Here is a 23,252-nt window from a genome sequence, read left to right as displayed (position 1 = left end):
GTGGTGCACCACAGGTCTCTGTATGAGTTAACCTGCCAAAAAAGGACAGTGGTGGTATCATTCACTTGGGGTTTGACACTGGCTGCATTTTAGACTACTGATCAAGTGTTCCTGCTGTAAATTGTGCTGTAACAAGGACAGAGCTAAATGGAGACAATAAAAGTGAAAATCAGCTTCTTCTTTCCAGTTAACTTTCCAGAGCTAGTTCAGTCTTTTTGATTCATAAACTGTCAAACATAAAGCAATTGTTCCATCTGTTTTTATCACATTATTTTTAAGCCATCCCTGTTTCAGTTTTAATGTTGGTTCATTTTTCTTAGTTGTCATGCAATTTTAATTCACAGTTCAGGGTATATATCTGCATCTGGTACTGTATGTGGGATTTATTAAGTCTTTCTGTAGTATATCTTATCATAAAACTGTTGTCAAACCACTCTTTTAAAGTCTACATGATCAAAGCCACAGTACTTCATATAAAAGAAAGGTAAAATATATTTACACATGTATTTTACAATTACTTCTGGAAATCGTCCCTGGACTACCTGGGCCCTTTCAAAAGTTAAAATTGTCACATTCATTTGGCAGTGTGATCACAAGTTACTGCACATGACTATGCTTTTACCATGGTATACCATAATGGCAGTCCTCTCATTACATATTTCTTTATTTGTCATTCATATAGAATGTTCGTATGGACATTAATGGGCACAAGGTTGTTATTTTGTTGTTTTTATGATATTTTCCCAACAAAAGCATCATGATATTTTAATTTAAATTGACAGCCAATGTAAGTTGCTTGATATTGTAAAGGTTTATTGAAATTTGAATGCTATTTGCCTCGATTTGATACCAGGAGTGGAAGTGTTTCTGGCCTGACGCTCAGGTTGATCCGGACATCGGTGTCTGAGATGTTGGAAACACTTTCTGATGACGACTATGTGAATGTAGTTTCTGTAAGTATGTTTTATGGCACTAACCATGCCTTCCATGCTTTTCATTAAGTCAGCAACCAAAAGGAGACAATCTTTGATCTATGAATGTAATAGAACCTAATACAAATGTTAAAGAAACTAGTACACCTGAAATATTATGTAAGGTTGATTAGGTAAGCACAGAAACTGTATGTAATTGTAGCAGGAACACTAAATGTACTACTTTTTACTACTGCCCAGGTTGACCGGCTTGGATTTAACTTTCCATTAATGGTTCAATTTAATGTTCTTTGTTTACGGTGCCATAAACTGAACCCAGAATGCCATGGCATTATAACTGGATATTCATTTTAATGACTAGTGAGGCATTGCAACTGTTCTATTTCTAGTCTTCCCAAACATGTGATTCTAGTGTAGATAAGCAGCATAAGCACCCAACCAATCAGTGCTGGTCATGTAGCTTAGCCCAATGATGAGTCATATGTTCTTTCTAAAACATTTAAGAGAACGTTCAAGCTTCCTGTACCAGGAAATGGTCCCCTTTAAACATGCAAGGCATGTGTTTTACTCAGATTCGTCTTGAATGGTTCATATGAGGTGACTAGATAATTGCCTCACAAAGTTAACCCTTCACTGCCACAATAGTCAACTTATCTAAGCTGAAAGTTGAAATACAATTGAAGTAATAGAAGATAAAAAGTTAACTGAACCATTCTGCAGCATTTTTTATATGATTTAGAAGTAATGATAATGAAATAAGTTTGTGTAAACTTATTTACTATTGAAGAGTGAGTGAGAAAAAAAAGAGTGAATAGGAGTGTCAGGATGTAGTGGGTGGCGCAATAGAAATGACGTCACAACAGCCGCTTTCCAATCAAAAGAAACCCCTCAAGGGTGCTTTTATTGCACACAATAACAAAAAAACCTGAACAAAACCAGCAATAAAAAGAATAATCAAGTAAACAAGCCGTATACTTTTACTCTACATAATATTCCTCCGTGCAGCTGGTGCCAGTGTCATGCAGCATGGCGCAGGGGTCTGTGGCCAATCAGTTTTTATGCAGAGAGGGTAGCTCTGGACTGGTCGTCCCTTTCAGTCAAGTGCAAAAAGGTAAGGCACAAAACAGGTAGAGCAAGAACAAAGGCAATATGATCCGGCTCCAAAAACTCAAGAGCAAGCTTCCCAAAACTGCACCCCTAAATACTGCCAGGCCCCTCCCTACAATCAGCACTGCACCAAAATCTGCCCAATCGATGCACACTGCAGCACTGACCTTGAGGAACACGCCCAGTAGTACAGCAGCTTCGGACCTACCAAGATGGCCGACCTCCAGTCCCTGCTGTGCCCAGATGTCAGCACTTCCGGTCAGAAGAGCCCCTATTTTTGAGTGCAGCGCCCTCACTAGTCGGGAGGGAGATTTACAGCTCCGATTCATTCTCTTCTTGTCACAAGCAGATTAAAATCCAGTAATAAAGCTTATTTAAATATTATTTAAATATTTAACGTGTTGTTAAGTATGTGTGACTCACATTAAGTCTATTGGTAAAATTCTTCAATCTGGTAAAATATATGACTCCTTTATATGGATTGTAAGTTTGGAAATGCATTGCAAGTAAAATGGGGCTTGTTCTGGGTTGGGGGTACGGGTACTGTAGATAAGAAAAAAATGAAATTTGGATCTGTTGAGCTCTGCACTTGAAAGCATGGGTTTAGTGAAATCACCAGTGTTCTATCTTTTGAACTGAATTGGAATTGCATTCTTAACTCGTGTCCCAGAAGCCATAGCAGCCAGAAAACCTCCATCCATCATTTTATATATCTGTGTATTTATTTGAGAAGCCTGCTGCAAATTTCAATTTGTTCCAATAAAGCCCAGTTAGGACTTTAAGTGATACCAATTGAACAACACCAGCATGCGCCTGACATCTCATTTTTTTAGTACCTGGAATTGGGACTAAGATTGTATTCGAATAAAGCTTCATACGGGATAGGAGTTCAGCAGTGGAGCACAGAAGAAACACAGAGCCAATACAGAGTAAATGTTTAATACAACTAAATCGAGCATTTTCTTAGTTGAGGCAACTGATGTATGAATACTATGCCCAAACTACAGACTATTATATATTTGATCATATAGTTGGCTAAACTAAATAAAATAGTTTGTACTTTTAAATCCATTTTGGTAAAAAAAAAAAAAAAAATTGTCATGTTTTGATTAGCCCTCGACCTCATCTGCAGAAAAAGTCTAGAAAAAGTGAGCTATCAGCCATTACTCTAAATCCTGAGCTCACCAGGGGCTAACTTTGAAATTAGGCAGTAAAATAATTTATACAAATTCCAGACGAAATAGAAAACAGATTAGATGACTTGTTCAATTAATCTAGTCTGTTACATTTATATGACATTTTCTGTGTGGTGTAATGACTAAATCCCTGAAGTGCAGTGTTTACTAGCTTGAGCTGACTTCATAAATTAAGTTTATAAAGATATTTCTGTAGCAGCTAATGATTGTAATGCATTCAACTGTCACACAATTTGGGGAAAATTATCAATCACAGTAATTCCGGAAGGGCTACAAAAAGTGTACAAGGAAACGTGTTGTTCTTTTAGGTATTGCTAACATGTGAACAGATGTGGGCCTTTTTTCCCATTAAATAAATAGATTTGTTTTCCTTGACCGGGTGTTCAGAGAAAGCATGCAGGTCATACACTTCTGTTTTGGATTGTGTCCCCTGTCAGTGAGATGAGATGAGGTTAAAAGCTCTATAACCGCAAATGCAGACGAACCCAGCTCTTTTGTTTGCGGTGTGTGGGGTCGCAAGTTCGTGCCGTCTTCCACCCCGTTACAAAGGAAAAGAATGAGTATATTTTCTGTGGGATAACTTTGTCGCTGTCTTGGCACTAGCAGTGCCAAGATGACCAAGGCTGGGGAAGGAGTACAGAAGTCGCCCCTGGTTGCCAGAAGTTCCGAATCCCTTGAATGGGTGAAATTAAAAAGTTGCTAAAAAACCTAAAAAAACAAACAAAAAAAAACAGTCTCATATTGTGACAGAGAAAGAATGATTCTTGGTGTTATATCTCCCTCCCAACCTGCGAGGGCGCTGTGTGACGGGTTTTACTATGCTTTCACTCTGCTTTATTACACTTAGCTATGCTTTTGCTTTGGTAAACTTTTATAAGGGGTGTCGCCATTTTAATTGTCTCTAGGTTTAATTTGATTGACAATATATCTGATCATTTACCATACTTTTTTTTTTTTTTGTGAAGTGTTTTGAAAGGCTGGCATAAACATTGCAGTATAATATAAAAAATATGTGTGTGTGTGTGTGTGTGTATACATTGAATAAAAAAAGATGAATAAATAAATACAGAATGACGAGGAGTGGGTCAATTGATGCCCATTTTACCCCATGCAGACCTCTTGTTTACTACATATCTTGGTATCTCTGAATACATAGTTTTACCCTCATGAAATATATTTAAAATATTGGGACTGGAGGTGATTGAAACCCTTTTGTTGTGGAAAATGAAGAACAAATGGCCCACCCTTGTGTTCTGAATTAGTAGGAAATGGGTGCTATCTGGAGGACATTTATATATTAATTTATACTTAAACATTTAGTAAGCAAGGGGTCTGGGTGGGGTAAAATAGGAAGCAAATGCCCTACACCCAGTCATTGTACAGTATATTGCTAACATTATGGGTTACATTTAGGGCTCCACTACATGAGATAGCTTTCTTATTAAAATCTTTTACATGTGTTTGAAGAGGGGGGAAGATGGTCTATTTAGGGACACCAAGATATTTGCTGAGCAAGGTTATGAATAGGGAAGGCAACAAATAACCCTCTTGTCATTCATCATGTATTTATCTGTGTGACAGAGAAAGAATGAATCTTGGTTATAAATCTCCCTCCCAACCTCTGAAGGCACTGTGTAAAGGGAACAGAGTGTCCTGGACTGGATGGCCTGACAATTCATTCCAAGGGTTAGGTGGAAGTTGGCCATCTAGAAAGGGAGCGGGGCTATGGTACACCGAGTCATCGCCCCAGAAGGGATGCGATGTGGCAACCTTGGATTGGAGGAGAAACGGTTGCACTCGTTAACCAAGGGGGCGTGACTGACGGTATATAATGGGACGTAGCAAGGTGATCTGTTCCTTTGTTTATGGTTAAGCTGAACCGGAAGGAGTACTGTAAATTACTGTGAGTATTTTGTTTGTTTTGTCATGTCAAAAAATCTACATGTTTGTTATTATTAGACGGCTAACACGATCCGGAGCTGTCGCTTAAAGCCAGCACTAAACCCGAGCAACACTGCACCATTGTACATGGATAAATTGTATTAAACCATGAGCACCATAGCACTCACTCTGGACTTGTGAACGTGTGTGTCTTTGTGTGTGTTCTACTGTGTTTATTATTTACAAACTGTGTCTTATTATTTCGGGACTGCAACCCACTGTTTTGGAACAGTGCAATACACATTGCTGTATATTGCCTGGGATTATTCTTTGTGGTCACCAGATCAGGATTATAAAAATAAAACCTGTTTGGATCATGAACTTTGTTGTCTGTCTTCTGTTTCATAATCACATCACCACTACAATCACCACAATCTGTCACATTACTTTTTTTACCCCCTGTATTCATCATGTATACTATTTAAATAAAACAGTCTTGGAAGTGAAGAATGAAAAGTCACAAATTATGATGGATAATGTTTTAAAATCCATTACTAAATTATTCTGGCTTTCTTAGTGTATGTATTTTAGTTTTAAACTATGCTCAATATTATAATATTTTACGCAACTTAAGTGTTCAGCTGCATGTACTTTATCTGGAAATTACACAAAGCTTCAAAAAGGTTTTGCACTAATAGGTTTATAAAAAAATAAAAAAAGATGGTGACGTTAGAGCCATAACAAGTATGAATAGAAATGGACCCTGCTGTCTGGAGAGAGTAAATGAGTGAGTAATGCCTCTGCTGCCTTTTCTAATCCTGTTATATTCCTTGATAGCAGTTAGCAGCAGATGATAGCAGCAGCAATTCAATCACAGCAAGCGATGATTTAGGGACATGCTCTCTAATGTGGACACAGAGTGTTTAATATGTTTATGATTGCAGGGTAGGCTGTGGGTTCGGGGGAGAAAAAGTCAATGTGATACCACTGTGGCTTCTCTGACCCTAAATCATTCAGAGGCGATTAAAATCCCAAATTGTTCAGAGGAGCTCTATCTTTGCTAAAACCCTCAGGCTTAATCTGGCATTTGGAATGTATATAATTAAATTCAGTGCAGGTTTATTTGTGTAGTATTGATGATATGCATGGAACCATATAATCCATCTAACTGTTATAAACAGCATAATTAATGTTTAGCTGAACATCTTGATTGAGCTCTAAAGTAACAGTAAAAATAGATAGCAAACCCAGAGACGAGCATACCATGCAATCTAATTCTTTCAAGTTATAAAGGAAAGAAGTATTTTCTGGTACTTTCCAGATGTAAAAAGAAACATATACGGTACAATACTTTTTTCATATTATTCCCACACATTTTTTCTCTACTTTAAACTTCCAAAAATATATATTCATTAATGCCCTGCTATTGTGGGTGTCCTCCCTTGAGACTTTAAGAGCCACATCTGTTCCATTCACTGTTCTATGCCCATTAAAGAAACAATTTCTAATAGACACTCCAGCAGTTAGTCCAGACAAGACAACTGCAAAACCTCCAGCAAATTAAAACAGTTTGCATAACAAATATTAAGCAACATAATTGAAATATTCTAATTTAGTGCAATGTATTCTGTTTAAAAAGGTGCTGCTATGGTAGTAATTCCCTTTCACAACAATACAGGCTGCCTTGCCCTCATTTGACCTCATCTGTACCAATCAGTGGCAATACAGTTCCTTACTGAGTGATTTAAAATCTGCTTGGAGGTTCATTTTCCTTTCATCCAAGGAGCTGACAGTTTTACTCACTACAAAACATGTCCATTTTTTAGGTTTTTTTATTATTATTTCTGATCCACTGCTGCTTGCTGTTAATTTTTTTCACATGAATTGTACTGTGTAATTAACTGTCAACAATTGCTTCCAGTTAAGCATATCAGTGGAATAGAATTAAAAGATGTGTTTTGTCCTTCCTACAAAATGAAAGTGGGTGTAATTAATATGTAAAGTGTAATACATTTTGATATTTTGATTTATTTTTGTATTAATCTGTTTGGCATTTGTCTCTGTATTGACACAAAACATACAAATATGACTGTAGTTCTCTTGTGACTTCCCTCACAGATAAAAATATGGACATTTCTACAATAAAGCTATAATCCAATTGTGCTACTAATTTACCCTATATTCTTGGAAGATCTCTCAGAGTACACAGAATCTTACACAGTTGCCCTGGAGATTAACCCCATGATCCTATTACTGTAGCCTTGTATATAAAGGGAAACTGGTAAAGCTGGATTTAGTTTCATCAAGGTCTAATCTAATTATCTCCATTGTGTGCTGCTCATTTCATATAGGGACTGTCTATGAAACTACCAATGCTACTTGCCACTTATTGGATAAGAGTTGAATGATTGACACATAATTTGAAGAGCAATCTTCCTATTTCATGATGTTTGTACAGTTTGTAGCTCGAATATTCAATTTTTAGCATTTTTTTTTTCTAAATTTACATTTCAGCTTTCTTTTATCTTGTCTGGCGAATCCTAAGTGAGCGTCCTTTTTAATACCATCCAAATCATGTGATCTGTCAACGCTGCCAGCTCCACCTACTCAACATATTAACAGTGGGACTGGCAGATCTGAATGGTCACATTGTCACATGATTTAAATGGCATTTAAGAAGGTTGTTCAGTCCTGACACACAGGATTGTCCAGACAAGCTCAAAGCCAGGTAAAGACAAATACTAATAAGAGTATTAGAGCTCCAGAACCCAGAACCATATACTATGAAACAGTAGGGGATATTTAAAATAGCAATAAACATTGCTATTGACATTAATTGTTGAGGAAAACATGAGAAACATCTCCTATTCATTGGGCTAGGACAAGTCTATAACACATTCCCAGGACAAGTCTATTACACATTCCCAGACAAGTCTATTACACATTCCCAAGCAAGTCTATTACACATTCCCAGGTCATGCCTGTTACATCCCCAGGACAGGTCTATTACACATTCCCAGAACAGGTCTATTACACATTCCCAGGACAAGCTGGCAGATATAAAATAACTCTTGATACAGTGAGTTCTTTTTTTTTTTATTCTGCCTCTGAAGATCTTGTTTTGACAGTCAGCTGCCAGATTGAACATCAGTGAATGTTTGCATATACTGGAGAGCAGCTGTTTCTGCTTTCTGGCACCTTTCTTAACTACAGTTGTAAAAAAGCACACACACTTCATTCCAAGTGTCAATTATATATTACCTAACATATGATTACCTATTGAATTTATGCAGAAATTAGCTGCAGAAACTATGGTGTGTATAGGGACCAAATAATATGAATTCAAAATAATGACCTAAAGCACTACTTTGCGTTTGCTGATGTGTTACTAGCGTTCTCTCTCATCGAGTATAATACATTTTAACACCCGGTCTGAATATAGCTGGCAGGCCTGTAGTAGGCTCTTCTCCAGGCCTCCAGGACCTGTCCATTAGATTACCAGCTCATTAGGAGTTTAAAACATGCAGAGATTGATCAAAGACAGGACAGAAAGCACTGTACGGACATGCTGATGCTTCACACACACAGCTTTTGAAGTCTAATTAATCAGCACACTGTGAGGGGAAACATTTTTGTGACAAGAAGTGGTGGACCCTGAAGAGATAAGAAATTGTTAGTAGTCGACCTTAAATCACTTGGTATATGTTAAGAAAAAAAAGCTCTCTAATTTCAGTGGGCTGTATGGTTTAAGAGCCCAGTAGCTACACAATGGATCCATATGTTTCAAGCTGTAGACACAGAGTTGAAACACATTTTAACCACTCTGTTTTTTCTCCGTTTTAGTTCAACAATGATGCCAAGAATGTCAGTTGTTTCACCCATCTTGTTCAAGCCAACGTCCGCAATAAGAAGGTGCTGAAAGATGCTGTTCATGAAATCTTAGCGAAGGGAATCACAGATTACAAAAAGGGCTTCAGCTTTGCCTTTGAGCAGCTGTCGAATGTAAGTGTTACAGGGCTGCTTTAGTGGTAGCTTGACATTTCCCATTTGGGGCTTTCTTGAAATGAATGCCAGAAATAAATGTACAGATTTTTAGGGCTGCACATGTCTTTTTTTCTTAAAGTTAAAGAATCTTAAGTTAAACACATATTTTGTGTTCACTATTTTAAGCATGCAATGTAGTTACCACTGAAATCTTAAAGGATGTGTTCATAAACTCACTGGTAATAAAAAATAAAAATAAATGATCTGTTATCACAGTAATACCAGCTATTAAGTCGGATCAAGTGACAGTGTCTACAATTGTGTATTTTTTTTATTTGGTTTTTATTTATTCTATGAATTATAGTCAAACTTAAAAACAACTACTGTTTGTTTATACAAAAAACAAGCAAAATTATTCCAGTATACATCATGCATGATTGTAAAAAAGTGCCACCTGCTGGAAAACAATATTATTTCATTGATTACATTTCCATTTTGACTTGAGGTGATCAGGGTCAGCAACTGTCCTCCATGGATTCCTTCATAAAAACAGATTGCCTAAACCCTTTCTGCACCTGAATTGTGCCCTATCTGTTCAGCTATTCAGTTTGCATTATCTATACCTTCTAAGATTACACACAGAGATATTGTTCAATGTGACTGATATCCAAACAAGCTATAATATATGATTTCTTGCAAGGATTTTCTTTTTAAGGTTTTTACATTTCTATCCTTTTCAGTTTAATGTCTCTCGAGCCAACTGCAACAAGATCATCATGCTGTTCACTGACGGAGGGGAAGAGCGAGCTCAGGAGATCTTTGAGAAATACAACCCAGAAAAGAAGGTACTGTAGCTAGAGACTTTACACCAGGCCTGGATCATGGTGCTTTCAATGGACAGTATTATGGGAAGTATTTTTTAAGTTTTATTTTCTTAAAAAGTATTCCCTCCAAATATTATTAAGTACAGAGTGAGATTTTAAATGACTGATGTTAATGTGATGTAACAGAGAAGGAAAGACAAATCCTTTTAACATCGACAGCATCCATACAGTTTGCCTTGCTTATTATATTTGACCAAGGTAACTTTTGAGAAGAAAAAAAAGATACACAGTGAATGTATTATGGCCAAAATACATTTTTGTCAAAAACAGCATAGAAAGACATTAACAATTATTATTACAGTAATCTGTTGCGTATCTGCCCATCACATAGTCACACAGTTCAGATATTGTAGAACCTACCAAAGTTTTCGTACACTGTGTTGTATGTGCTCCGTGTGCTGCCATTGCTGGTAGTGTCACGTGAGCTGTTCAATGTGTTGATATGTAAATAAATCCTGTTCGCCTGCGGGGCGTATCAACTTCAACCACTGTCTCGATCTCCTGCCTGTCACTCAGCAGCAAATGCACTCACCGACATGGCAGACGGCTACTCTGTCACAAGCATTAATACCCTGTATCTTTCTAAAACAAGGGATTTAGGGGAGCTCCCTAATAAAAGCTGAATCTCAAAACAATAATTGTGTGAATATAGTAATTGTTACAGCTGTGTATAATGGTATTTAAAACAGGATTCATTCATCCGACTTTTTACATATCTGCCCTTACTCTGGTCCTAACGCAGTCAGATATGCAACAGATTACTTTATTATTATTATTATTATTATTATTATTATTATTATTATTATTATTATTATTATTAATAATAATAATAATAATAATAATAATAATAATAATAATAATATCTCCTGCAGCTCTATGGGGGGAAACCACTCCAATTAATTCTGTGTGTGACTATGTCTGACCTTATACATGTGGGCCACCTTCATCAAAAGGATGGCATCTGGTTTACCCTTCCCCAAGTGAGAACCATTTCCCTTACTACCAGATGTTCTGGTGTTCTTAAGCCAGGGTTATATGCAAATGTAGCTTTGTGGAGGACACGTTTCTATTAGTTCTGTGTGTGTGTGTGTATGTATAAAGTTTTAGGCAGGTGTGAAAAAATGCTGTAAAGTAAGAATGCTTTCAAAAATAGACATGTTAATAGATTATATTTATCAATTAACTAAATGCAAAGTGAGTGAACAGAAGAAAAATCTAAATCAAATCCATATTTGGTGTGACTACCCTTTGCCTTCAAAACAGCATCAATTCTTCTAGGTACACTTGCACAAAGTCAGGGATTTTGTAGGCATATAGTCAGGTGTATGATTAAACAATTATACCAAATAGGTGCTAATGATCATCAATTCAATATGTAGGTTGAAACACAATCATTAACTGAAACAGAAACAGCTGTGTAGGAGGAATAAAACTGGGTGAGGAACAGCCAAACTCAGCTAACAAGGTGAGGTTGCTGAAGACAGTTTACTGTCAGAAGTCATACACCATGGCAAGACTGAGCACAGCAACAAGACACAAGGTAGTTATACTGCTTCAGCAAGGTCTCTCCCAAACAGAAATTTCAAGGCAGACAGGGGTTTCCAGATGTGCTGTCCAAGCTCTTTTGAAGAAGCACAAAGAAACGGTCAACATTGAGTACCAAAGACGCAGTGGTCGGCCAAGGAAACTTACTGCAGCAGATGAAAGACACAGCATGCTTACTTCCCTTTGCAATCGGAAGATGTCCAGCAGTGCCATCAGCTCAGAATTGGCAGAAAACAGTGGGACCCTGGTACACCCATCTACTGTCTGGAGAAGTCTGGTCAGAAGTGGCCTTCATGGAAGACCATACCTTCGACGTGGAAACAAGGCCAAGCGACTCAACTATGCACGAAAACACAGGAACTGGGGTGCCGAAAAATGGCATCAGGTGCTCTGGACTGATGAGTCAAAATTTGAAATATTTGGCTGTAGCAGAAGGCAGTTTGTTCGCCGAAGGGCTGGAGAGCGGTACACGAATGAGTGTCTGCAGGCAACAGTGAAGCATGGTGGAGGTTCCTTGCAAGTTTGGGGCTGCATTTCTGCAAATGGAGTTGGGGATTTGGTCAGAATTAATGGTCTCCTCAATGCTGAGAAGTACAGGCAGATACTTATCCATCATGCAATACCATCAGGGAGGCATCTGATTGGCCCCAAATTTATTCTGCAGCATGACAACGACCCCAAACATACAGCGAAAGTCATTAAGAACTATCTTCAGCGTAAAGAAGAACAAGGAGTCCTGGAAGTGATGGTATGGCCCCCACAGAGCCCTGATCACAACATCATCGAGTCTGTCTGGGATTACATGAAGAGAGAGAAGCAACTGAGGCTGCCTAAATCCACAGAAGAACTGTGGTTAGTTCTCCAAGATGTTTGGGCCAACATACCTGCCGAGTTCCTTCAAAAACTGTGTGCAAGTGTACCTAGAAGAATTGATGCTGTTTTGAAGGCAAAGGGTGGTCACACCAAATATGGATTTGATGTAGATTTTTCTTCTGTTCACTCACTTTGCATTTAATTGATAAATATAATCTATTAACATGTCTATTTTTGAAAGCATTCTTACTTTACAGCATTTTTTCACACCTGCCTAAAACTTCTGCACAGTACTGTATATATATATATATATAAATTTTGCTTTGATGTTTTGAACTACCAATACATTTGCAAAATGCTATATTTGAAGCAGTGTTACAGCTTTAATTCAAGCTGTGAGACCCCACAACCAGATTATGTACAGCATAGTGGGGTGATGTAATGAGCATCCACTCCAGCTGAGCCAAGCATTTACTTGGCTCAGCCCATGATCAATATGTACCAAAGCAACCATTTTTTCTGATATCAAAGAAATCATGTCATCTGTGGCCCCTTAATGACAAAGCTTAAAACGAAAACATTATAGTGTGCTTCCTTTGTTTCCTTTTTAATATTATAGGTACTTATTAAAACTATTATAAAATACTTTCCAGCACGTATTTTTGGTTTAGATTATTTCTATGCCCCCCTTAACAATATTTCTTTGGACATATGCCCATTTTGAAAAGGGATATTAATGTTGGGTAAAGGATAAGCAGCCTTGACGACCTTACAGCAGCTATGGATGTGAGGGCATTGATTGTGTGCTGTAACCAAGGAGATCCTCTTAGGTAAAGGAGTAATATTGCTATAAATAGTGGATTCATCCTATACAATCATTTGATTTGACCCTACTGATTCATAAACGTCAATCTTTATTGTGTCACTTTCTCCACTTACAGTATATTAATATTGCTACATTCCTTATATACAGGTTTTGTGTATTGTTTCATTGTTAAGTGAATGTACACAACATAGCATGTGAAGGGCATTGTGTACAATAGTAACTAGGAATAGGGTGCAATGATAGTTGGAAAGTGTGATTATTCCCACTAATTTATATTTAATGTATAATTTTGCCAGTGATTTTACAGTTTATATTGATTGGACTGACCACTGGCTTTCTTTTATTTTATTATTTTGTTAAAAGGCAATTGTAAAAACTTGAATTTCTTGATTCTTTAGGTCCGTGTATTTACATTCTCTGTTGGTCAACACAACTATGATAAAGGCCCAATTCAGTGGATGGCCTGTGCCAATAAAGGTATTTTCCTTTTTTTTCTAGTAAAGCCTTTATAAAAACAATTGTAAATCATTTTGTGTTGATATATACAGTATGTAGTTGGTTGCAAATTTTAAAAAGAAAGCAAATCATACCTTTTAAATTTGCCAATACTATATGTAGGTGATCTGTAGCACATACACAGAGCTATAAAGTAAAACCAGTAGACAAACATTTCACCAAGTGATTCAATCTAAACCTTTTTAGCGTCACACTAATTATGGGGGCGTTTTGCCTAGAGTTTTTACTTACCACAAAATGGCTACAAATTATTATTATTATTATTATTATTATTATTATTTATTTCTTAGCAGACGCCCTTATCCAGGGCGACTTACAATCGCAAGCAAATACAAATACATTCAAGTGTTACAATATAAGTCATACAATAAGAACAAGAAATACAATAATTCTCAAGTGTGACAAACCACAATTCAATAATACAGCAGATAATAGTGAAAGTTACATCAGGATATGATTAAGTAGTGATAGTTACATCAGGATATGATTAAGTACAAAATACTACAGATTAAACACTTGGCAGATTACAATATTCTGAGGTACAGGATTAAATGCAGTAAAATAGGGGGCAGATAAGAGCAAAATAAAGCATATTTAAATGAAGGGTGATAGTGTCCCAGGATACAACAGAGGAGTTCTACAGGTGCTGTTTGAAGAGGTGAGTCTTAAGGAGGCGCCGGAATGTGGTCAGGGACTGGGCAGTCCTGACATCTGTAGGAAGGTCGTTCCACCACTGCGGAGCAAGGGTGGAGAAGGAGCGGGCTCGGGAGGCAGGGGAGCGTAGCGGAGGTAGAGCCAGTCTTCTAGTGCAGGCGGAGCGGAGAGGTCGAGTGGGGGTGTAGGGAGAGATGAGGGTCTGGAGGTAGCTGGGTGCAGTCTGATCAAGGCATCTGTAGGCTAGTACATTGTAATAACTTTGTATCTGCTTTCACATTCTGCTATTAAAGCTATATTCCTAATTATTACATAATATATCTTCTGGGACAGAAGTACATTTATATATTTCAAAATGTTATTTCACAGGACACTATTATGAAATTCCATCCATTGGAGCCATAAGGATCAACACTCAGGTAACCTTTCATCATATCTTCTCTCATTGAAAGGCCATCATATATTATACATATCTTTGTATTCCTGTTGAAATGCCCCAATGATCTTTGACAGTCACTCAGGCCCAGATTTATAAAAGGATTGCACATGTTTTACGACCGTAAAATGGGTGCTGAGGGTTCTGAATTCTTGGATGGGATTTATAAAACACACGCAATGGCATAAACACGCAATTAATACGTGATTTGCGGAGGCAATGTCTCTGTGCGCTTTAGCCCTTGATACATATGTAATTCTGTATATGCATATGTAATTCTGGGGCGTTTCTGAATGAAACTGCTAAAATTGGTTGGGGATTTTGTTTCAGGCAGTATTGTTAAATTTGAGTTGGAAAGAAAACGGTAAAAAAAAAGGACAGAGGGACAGATGACACAGTTAGTTTGTATCTAGAGCAACTACAGTTTTTCGACCATATATACCATACAGATATGCTTTAAAATCATACATAGAGTAATACAGAAATGCAGACAAACATAAGAAATAGGAGAGTTGTAACTGCATAAGACTTTAAGAAGATATAAGTCGTAGTTAAACTGAAGACTGTTCGTATGCAGCTGTATTGTTGCTGAACATATTGCTGTACAACAATGGAAGGATTATTCACCCGTTTGACTGCCAGGGATGTAAGTAAATAAAAATGATTGTTTCTGAAAAGTCTATATGCCTGGAATTATTCTATACGAAATAAGAAGTTGAAATTTCATTTTTCGCATCTGAGCATCCTCATCACCATGGCTAGTACCAGGCTGAGGTCTTTGTGTGCCATTCATTTTCTTTTGGAATGTGTAGCCTACACACGCAGGGTTGACCCAAACCCGCTATTTATTGTGAGAGGTGTGTAATTCTCCACCGCTAATTGCGATGATGGGTATTTAAATTGGTTGATTGCGGAATCGTCTGCTTTACCCTATTAGCCTTATAAAATAGGTTGTTATTTTGACAATGAGTGCGGCCGTACTGAACACGCACATTACGTGGCATTTTGTGGTTGGTTTTTCCCCTTTATCAATTTGGGCCTCAGTTCTCTAATACCCATTTCACACAGGCTGAGAACCGGCAATGATGCGGCATTTTGGTCTATGTGAATTGCCTATACAGTCACAGAGGCATCATATTTTATGTGAGGTGGTTCAGAGACAGCACTGAACCATCTTAACTCCTGTGTGAAATGCTATGCTGGCACTGAAGCACTGTAGTGGGCGTGTATTGAAAGTCAGCATCCCATGTGACTGTACACCGGACGTGTTGGGCATTTTTGTTGTTGGTGTTACACGCTTTCATTTTTTTTCAAATACAATGGCTGATCAAGAACAATGTAGTAATTGGAATAATCACGTCTCCTCCAATCCATGACTGACACATCGCATACCGCTTTAGGACGATGACTCCACCCCCTTCCTGGCCAGCTGACTTCCGACTGACCCTGGAATTAAGTGCCAGACCGACCAGTACGAGGCACTCTGTTCCCGTTATACAGCGCCCTCACATTAGTTTTTTTTATTATTTTCTCCCCAATTTGAAATGCCCAATTATTTTTAGGCTCAGCTCACCGCTACCACACCTGCGCTGACTCGGGAGGGGCGAAGATGAACACACGCTGTCCTCCGAAGCGTGTGCTGTCAGCCGCCCGCTTCTTTGCACTCTGCAGACTCACCGTGCAGCCGCCTCAGAGCTACAGCGTCGGAGGACAACGCAGCTCTGGGAAGCTTGCAGGCAAGCCTGCAGGTGCCCGGCCAGACTACAGGGGTCGCTGGTGCGCGGTGAACCGAGGACACCCTGGCCGACCTAACCCTCCCTCCACCCGGACGACGCTCGGCCAATTGAGCGCCGCCCACTCTAGCGAGTGCTTTTCCTGGATGCGCCACCTGGGAGCCCCACGGGAGGGAGATTGTTGACTAGGATTCATTCGCTCTCTGTCACAGGGGCTTAAGAAGCATGTTAAAGAAAATGTTACAACTGTGTTTTTATTCTTAGGAGTACCTTGATGTCTTGGGAAGACCAATGGTGTTGGCTGGTAAGAGGGCCAAACAAGTACAATGGACAAATGTGTACCTGGATGCACTGGTATGTGTTTATGTATATGTATCTGTTTACTTTTCTTTCTACACAGCTGAAGAATGTTTTTTGTCTGAAATGTACTGAAATACATTTTGTTATAATCATTTAAACCCTTTGTGTACATAAAAAAAAAACATTTAATTATTTTCATGTTTTTCATTTGTGTACACTGCAGTGATACCTCCTTTCAAACCTATATATATATATATATATATATATATATATATATATATATATATATATATATATATATGTATAATTTGTATATGAATGTCATATATATTTGTTTAAAATGTATATGCTAAATTGTTAATTTAATCTTATTTCTCACAAAACACATAAATTATGGGGCCGATGTAAGGATACGTGCAAAGTGATTTGCGGCTGCAAAACACCCATATTGCTGCCAAAAAACGTGTTTAGCTGGTGTAAAGTGGGACTTTAACATTAAAAATGTGGCATATGTAAAGAATGGTTTTTACCTGGCGTTCAGCGCCCGCTATCAAATTAGCACTTTGCCATCATTACCCATTTAAATGATATTGACATGTATTCAAATGAAGAAAAGAGCAAGGAATTGGGCAGGGATCTAGAATACTAAGCGAGCACAAACATTATAATGAGATGTAAGGATTTTCAAACTCAGGGTCACTTTTTTTGGGATGGATTGTCCTCTCCGCTTGCCTCTCCAATGGTGTCAGCTGTGATGTGGATGGTGGCCCTCCTCCTGGTCCTGCTGCATGCCTCTGTTGTGTTGTGAGTTTCACTTTGTTCAACGCCGCAGGTCCTGCCACCTTTTCATCACCTGGTTGACTGTCCTCCTGGTAACACCGACAGCATTGACTTTCTCCACTATAGAGGACCATATGGTCTCATTAGTATCATAACTGATGTTGGATGATGCTTTTCCAAATAAATCAATTTCACCTAACTCACCTCACCTCTGGGCTGTAAGTGCGGACTCTAAATAGCCCAATGCACAGGTGGCGCTCATTGAGACCCTCATTATCATGATTGTGCATGTTGAGTAATTTGTATTGCTCTTAAACTTACATAGGCCGCAGTGCAAAATAATTGCCTGGCCACTAGGCAATTTAGATTTTGCAGCCGCAATTGTTTACAGTGAGCCGATCCTTACACCAGCCCTTATAAATCTACAGTGTGTAAGAATTAATCTGACAATCTCTTCTGCTATAGTGATACCAAATTGCTTTGTCAACACTAGTAATTTGGAATTTTGTTGTAAGGTAAGTGCTGTTGTTTATTTATTGGTTAAAAATGCACAGTGGTGCCCATAAGTAACAACACCCTCATACTATCAACAACAAACTTTTTATGTAAATACATAAGTAAGGTGTGTGCTAAACAGGCTTTTCATTTGGATAATCTGCAATCATACATGTGGGAATCTGTTAATTGTATAATACTTTCCCAGGATTATCTTTTCTGCGAGTTTGTCAATCCCTGTTTAACACAAGCATGATGCAGCATGTAAACTCCTCATTTCAATATATGATCCATACAGTGCATTATGTTTACAGTCTGGTAAAGCAAAGCACAATGCTAGTACATAAACATGTTAAAGAAAAAAAGTTATAATGAAGATGCTATTACTTATTTGCACGTCTGAAAGTATATAGGAAGGTACACTGAGGTACATCTTGTTCACGAGTACACCACATGGGTGGATGCAGAACATCACAAACACATTGGGGTCTATTTTAATGATCTACATATCATTTAACATGTTAACCCTATGAAATGCTAACCACTGTATTTTTAAACGTCAATAAACCCCCCAGGGGAAAATGCCCGTCGGATTAATGTAGATTAAGAGGCAGTTGACTTTAAGATATGCTGCTGCTTAGATCACTGCAATAGACCACATTACTAATATATCCTATTAAATCATTCCAAAATGAATTTGCATAAATACATATTTATGCATGTTATTTGTGGCTTGCACCTGTTTCCTTGCAAACCTGTTTGATAATACCTGTTTTGCAAATCTCATATGCCACACCTGTATGAAACTAATTTGTAAGGAGCATGGATAGATAGATAGATAAATAAATAGATAGATAGATAGATAGATAGATAGATAGATAGATAGATAGATGCACTGGCATGCTCAAGTTTATTACCCTGCCTTATGATTGATAAAGCAGCACAGATCTTAAATTGAAACACTAGGTGGAGCTGTTGAGTAGTTTTTCTATTGTATGTAACATTTTCATTGCACTTCTTAAACTTATATTACTTGTTTGATAAATGTAGAATAAAGGTTCAGCCATAGTGGTTTACCATTTTAAATACAAGGTCATGCTCTATATGAAACAGTAAATGGAATATTGGAGTATTATAAACCAGATCAACCAACTGAGTCAATCTGGTTCACAGCGGAGTGGTCTTATCTTCAGGAGACCTCTAAAGCAGATTATTGAAACTCACTTTAACAGTGACATACCGCCTAAACGATTCCCTCCACTTCAGTTAATTCTGAATATCTGTATATTTACGATTATTAACTGGTAATAGGTTGTTATTTTTCACGGTATGGTTAGAGTAATGAAAAAAAAAATCACAATATTGTATAACAACTGTAATTAACAAAAAGTATTACCGAATTACTGATTACTGGGTGTTTGTTACAAGTTTATGAATTCTGGGAGACAGAAGCAGCCTGACTCTGAGGGGTCGATGTACTGAAGTGTTGCGGCTGTCACAATAGTCGCAAACCAGTTCAAATAAGTCGGAAGTCGAGGGTGAAATGTGCTAAACAGAAATTCACAAAAAGGAGGTGGAAATAGTGCAAATGAAGGTTCTCAAATATTATAATGAGATGTACTAAAACTGCCGGCAATTGCAACACTTACAATTGCATCAATTTGTTAAGAACTTTTGAAAGCACGTTTTAAACAGTCGCAATTGTTGCTGCCATTTCCCAGTCCGCCTTTTCTCGTGCATTGCCAGTTGTGATCAATGCATTTTTGAGGCGAATACATAAACACCAATTTTTTTAGTTTTTACATTTTGACCACTTTTTTAAACTTTTAAATTGCATTCCCTGCCTCAAGATGGCTTTATCATTCTCCTGCTCACTGATAAATCCATCTCAGTTACATATGTGAGCAGGAGGATGATGGGAAACGTAGTTCTGAGAGGTCCACGTGGGTACATGTGAAGCCATCTTGAGGCAGGGAGTGCAATTTAAAAGTTTAAAAAAGTGGTCAAGATGTAAAAAAATAAATAAATAAATAAAACAATACACACACCTTACGTAAACTTGTAGCAACACATGGGAACATGAAACACAATAAAATAAAAAGGTCTTTATGTACCCTTTTAATAAAAACTGACAGTATACATTTAGTTTATAGGCTACTCATGATAATACGAATTAGTGGTATAATGCAAAATTAGTTGCTAGTCCATTGAAATTTCTTATTAATGAGAATTGACTGTCCTCCTGTAAGTATCATAACTTGTCAATGCGGCACCATGATCAATTTTGTGTTAATTGTCCAGGCTACTAAGTAAGCCAAGTTAATAATAATAATAATAAAAAAATGTTAAAATCATTTAGTTTAAATTTTAAAAAATATTTTATTTGCATTGTACACCAATGTGTACAATGCAGCAGCATGATTGATTTTGTGTTACAGGTATTCATTTGATTTTACTACTATACTGTGTAGGTGTTCTGTTCAGATTTACATATTTTTCATAATGTAATGTGTAGCCTACCCAAAACACATTGGTGTTATTTCAGCGCAATGTTTTATATATTTAAAATACACTGAGCACTATAAATGTATGTGTATGCAATTTTATTGTATTTTTTTAAACCTAACATACGGACAGACATATCTGGTTTAGCGAGGGGCTAATGTACGATAATGAAAAGCTTTTTTTTTTTTTTTATAGAAACACCTTTTTTATTTGGGGGTGAAGTTGGGGGCCCCACTATAGAATCTGATGGGATGGGATTTTTTTAATATATGAAAAGGTGTACTGTTCGTGACAGAAGAGAGTCCATAAGCACTAATGGCACTGAACTGGCCTATACCAGATATGAACAATTGCTTACATTCCCATCTGATAGAAAGCTATATAGCAGCTTTTCCAGCTTGTAACTTACACACACAACCACACGCTCCCAGGACAAGCTTCGTAACCACTGTACAAATAAAACAAGCTTCCTTGTAACGTCATTACAATTACAGGGGGTTCAAATCTGTAACAGCAGTGCCTCACACAGCACTGAATGTTACACTCATGGTCCTGTAGGATAATCACACAAGAATAAACTTTCAATGTATTCATCCTGTTACACACATTTGACAGCTATGGCCAAAAGTTTTGCATCACCTAGAATTTTAAGATGAGACATCATTTAAAAAAAAAAAAAAAAACCTATATGAACATAATTTAGATATTTTTTTTTAACATCATGTAATCAAAGAACCTACAAAATAATATCATAAAAGTCTACCAGAAGCCATAATAATTGTACAGTATTTCATGTTAGATTGTCACATTTTTCAATTTTTGTCAGTTTTTCGTTAATTCTATGGAACTACAAAGCGGTATGTAATTCAATGTGTTAACGTAACATTATTCTGAAGGTCTCATTGATGAAGCAAAATGAGTTAATTCTATAGGGTGATGCCAAACTTTTGTCCAGAGCTGTAATCTCATTTTTCTGCTCCATGTCTGCATTAAACAGTAAATGACTTTCATATCTGAAGAATAATGAGCAGACTTGAATACTGGTTTAAACCAGTTGCTAGTTACATGCATTCACAAAATGATGGATGTATCTGTTCTGTTTCATGGTCAGCAGGCTGTTGACCTGTTATTGTAGCTGACGTCTGCCTGTTACTGGAAATAGAAAGGATGTTGTGACAAAACAACATAGAATTTTCAGCGCTCTTACATTATCAACTATTTCCTTTTTATGTAATTTATAAGAACAAAAACATGCATTTGTATTGTATATACAGTAATATTTTATTTTCTCAATGTATTTTTATCACTATAATGGCACCTCCTCAACTAGTAAAACATCTTTAACTTAATTCATAATTATACAGAATATTGTGGCATACCATAATGCATTCCTAGATTGCCGAATCCACACCAGAGCCACAGTGCCAAATGCTGCCACCTGTTGGCAGATCTCTAGATTGTCACAATATTGAATATTCTATTAGCCAACATAATGCTATTCAGTGTTTTGTCAATATAACAATTCCAGAGCTGAAGTATATGTTTAAATATGATAATGTAATATTCTGACAGAAATGTGCTAATTGTCCATGTTTTCTTGTTTTTATCTCTTTGTGTTTGTATGTATTTGTGTCACTTTGTTTGTCCAATAGGAACTTGGTCTTGTTATCACAGGAACACTGCCAGTCTTCAACAAAACCAAAGAGCTCAAGTCAAATGAGAAAGGTGCTGTTCCAAGACAGGTGTGAATCGTTTTCTTATTTCATCAGGCATTGGTAGCTGATGCAAATGATCTCCATTTATAGGCAACCAGAACTGTTATTCAACTGGTGACCTAGCTATTACATTCCATTGCCAATTGGGCCACCCTCAGTCCTCTATATGAAATATATATTTTTGTAACACAGCAGTAACCAGGTGGCTAAATCAATGGAATTACAAGTTCAAAGGAAGGTTTTTAGCTCATATAATCCTATGGTCTCCTCAAGTGCCACAGTACATTCAGTGACAAAGCCATCGCTATAGAGAGAAAGAATCCCATAATGACAAGACCAACTAATACCTAACCACACAGTGTTTTCTTTTAACAAACAGAACCAGCTGATTCTTGGAGTTATGGCAATCGACGTGTCTCTTGAGGACATTAAGAGGCTCACGCCTCGCTTTACAGTAAGTATCAAAACCAGAATGCAGTATATAAAGAAAAAACAATGGTTAAGCATCAAATAAGTGGACTAAGAAAAGAAGGGAAATCAAAAAAGAGTGTGTATCAAAATATATCCCACCGTTGGGGACCAAACCGAAGTTTTTCACCAAACAAAGAACAACCTGCTGCACAAGGCACTGTGATTTATCAGTTTCATGTTGACATGAGACTTACCCCTAATTAAAATGTGGCCTCTATTATAATACTGTCTGTAGTTCCAACTACAGCAGGTTTAATCTTTCCCTGTGTTTGGAATGATTGTACACATGATGGTTTTGTGGGTTTTAATTATAGCATATTTTCTCTTCCTTTCCAGATTGGCCCAAATGGTTACTATTTTGCAATCGACCCCAATGGCTATGTTTTGCTCCATCCTAACCTTCAACCAAAGGTATGTGAAACTTTTTTTCTCTAAATAGGCAACTCTCTCAGTTGTTGCTTTTTTATCAGCAATCAAGT

At 37.3% G+C, this 23,252-nt stretch overlaps 1 protein-coding gene across 13 annotated transcripts in view; it reads left to right on the top strand.

The window, feature by feature from the left end:
* LOC117419874 (voltage-dependent calcium channel subunit alpha-2/delta-1-like) overlaps positions 1 to 23,252 on the top strand; it is a 154,289-nt gene that overhangs the window by 95,299 nt on the left and 35,738 nt on the right. For all 13 annotated transcript variants that reach the window (XM_058985858.1, XM_058985860.1, XM_034033191.3 and 10 more), the window contains 9 exons: positions 854 to 953; positions 8,960 to 9,118; positions 9,841 to 9,945; positions 13,567 to 13,645; positions 14,708 to 14,757; positions 16,772 to 16,861; positions 22,240 to 22,329; positions 22,682 to 22,756; positions 23,110 to 23,184. In XM_058985858.1, the coding sequence (XP_058841841.1) occupies positions 854 to 953; positions 8,960 to 9,118; positions 9,841 to 9,945; positions 13,567 to 13,645; positions 14,708 to 14,757; positions 16,772 to 16,861; positions 22,240 to 22,329; positions 22,682 to 22,756; positions 23,110 to 23,184 (823 nt within the window). The remainder of the gene's footprint in view (positions 1 to 853; positions 954 to 8,959; positions 9,119 to 9,840; positions 9,946 to 13,566; positions 13,646 to 14,707; positions 14,758 to 16,771; positions 16,862 to 22,239; positions 22,330 to 22,681; positions 22,757 to 23,109; positions 23,185 to 23,252) is intronic.

Source organism: Acipenser ruthenus, chromosome 14 (genome assembly GCF_902713425.1).
Source record: "Acipenser ruthenus chromosome 14, fAciRut3.2 maternal haplotype, whole genome shotgun sequence".
Lineage (NCBI taxonomy): Eukaryota > Metazoa > Chordata > Actinopteri > Acipenseriformes > Acipenseridae > Acipenser > Acipenser ruthenus.
This window is presented reverse-complemented; position numbering and strand designations above follow the sequence as displayed.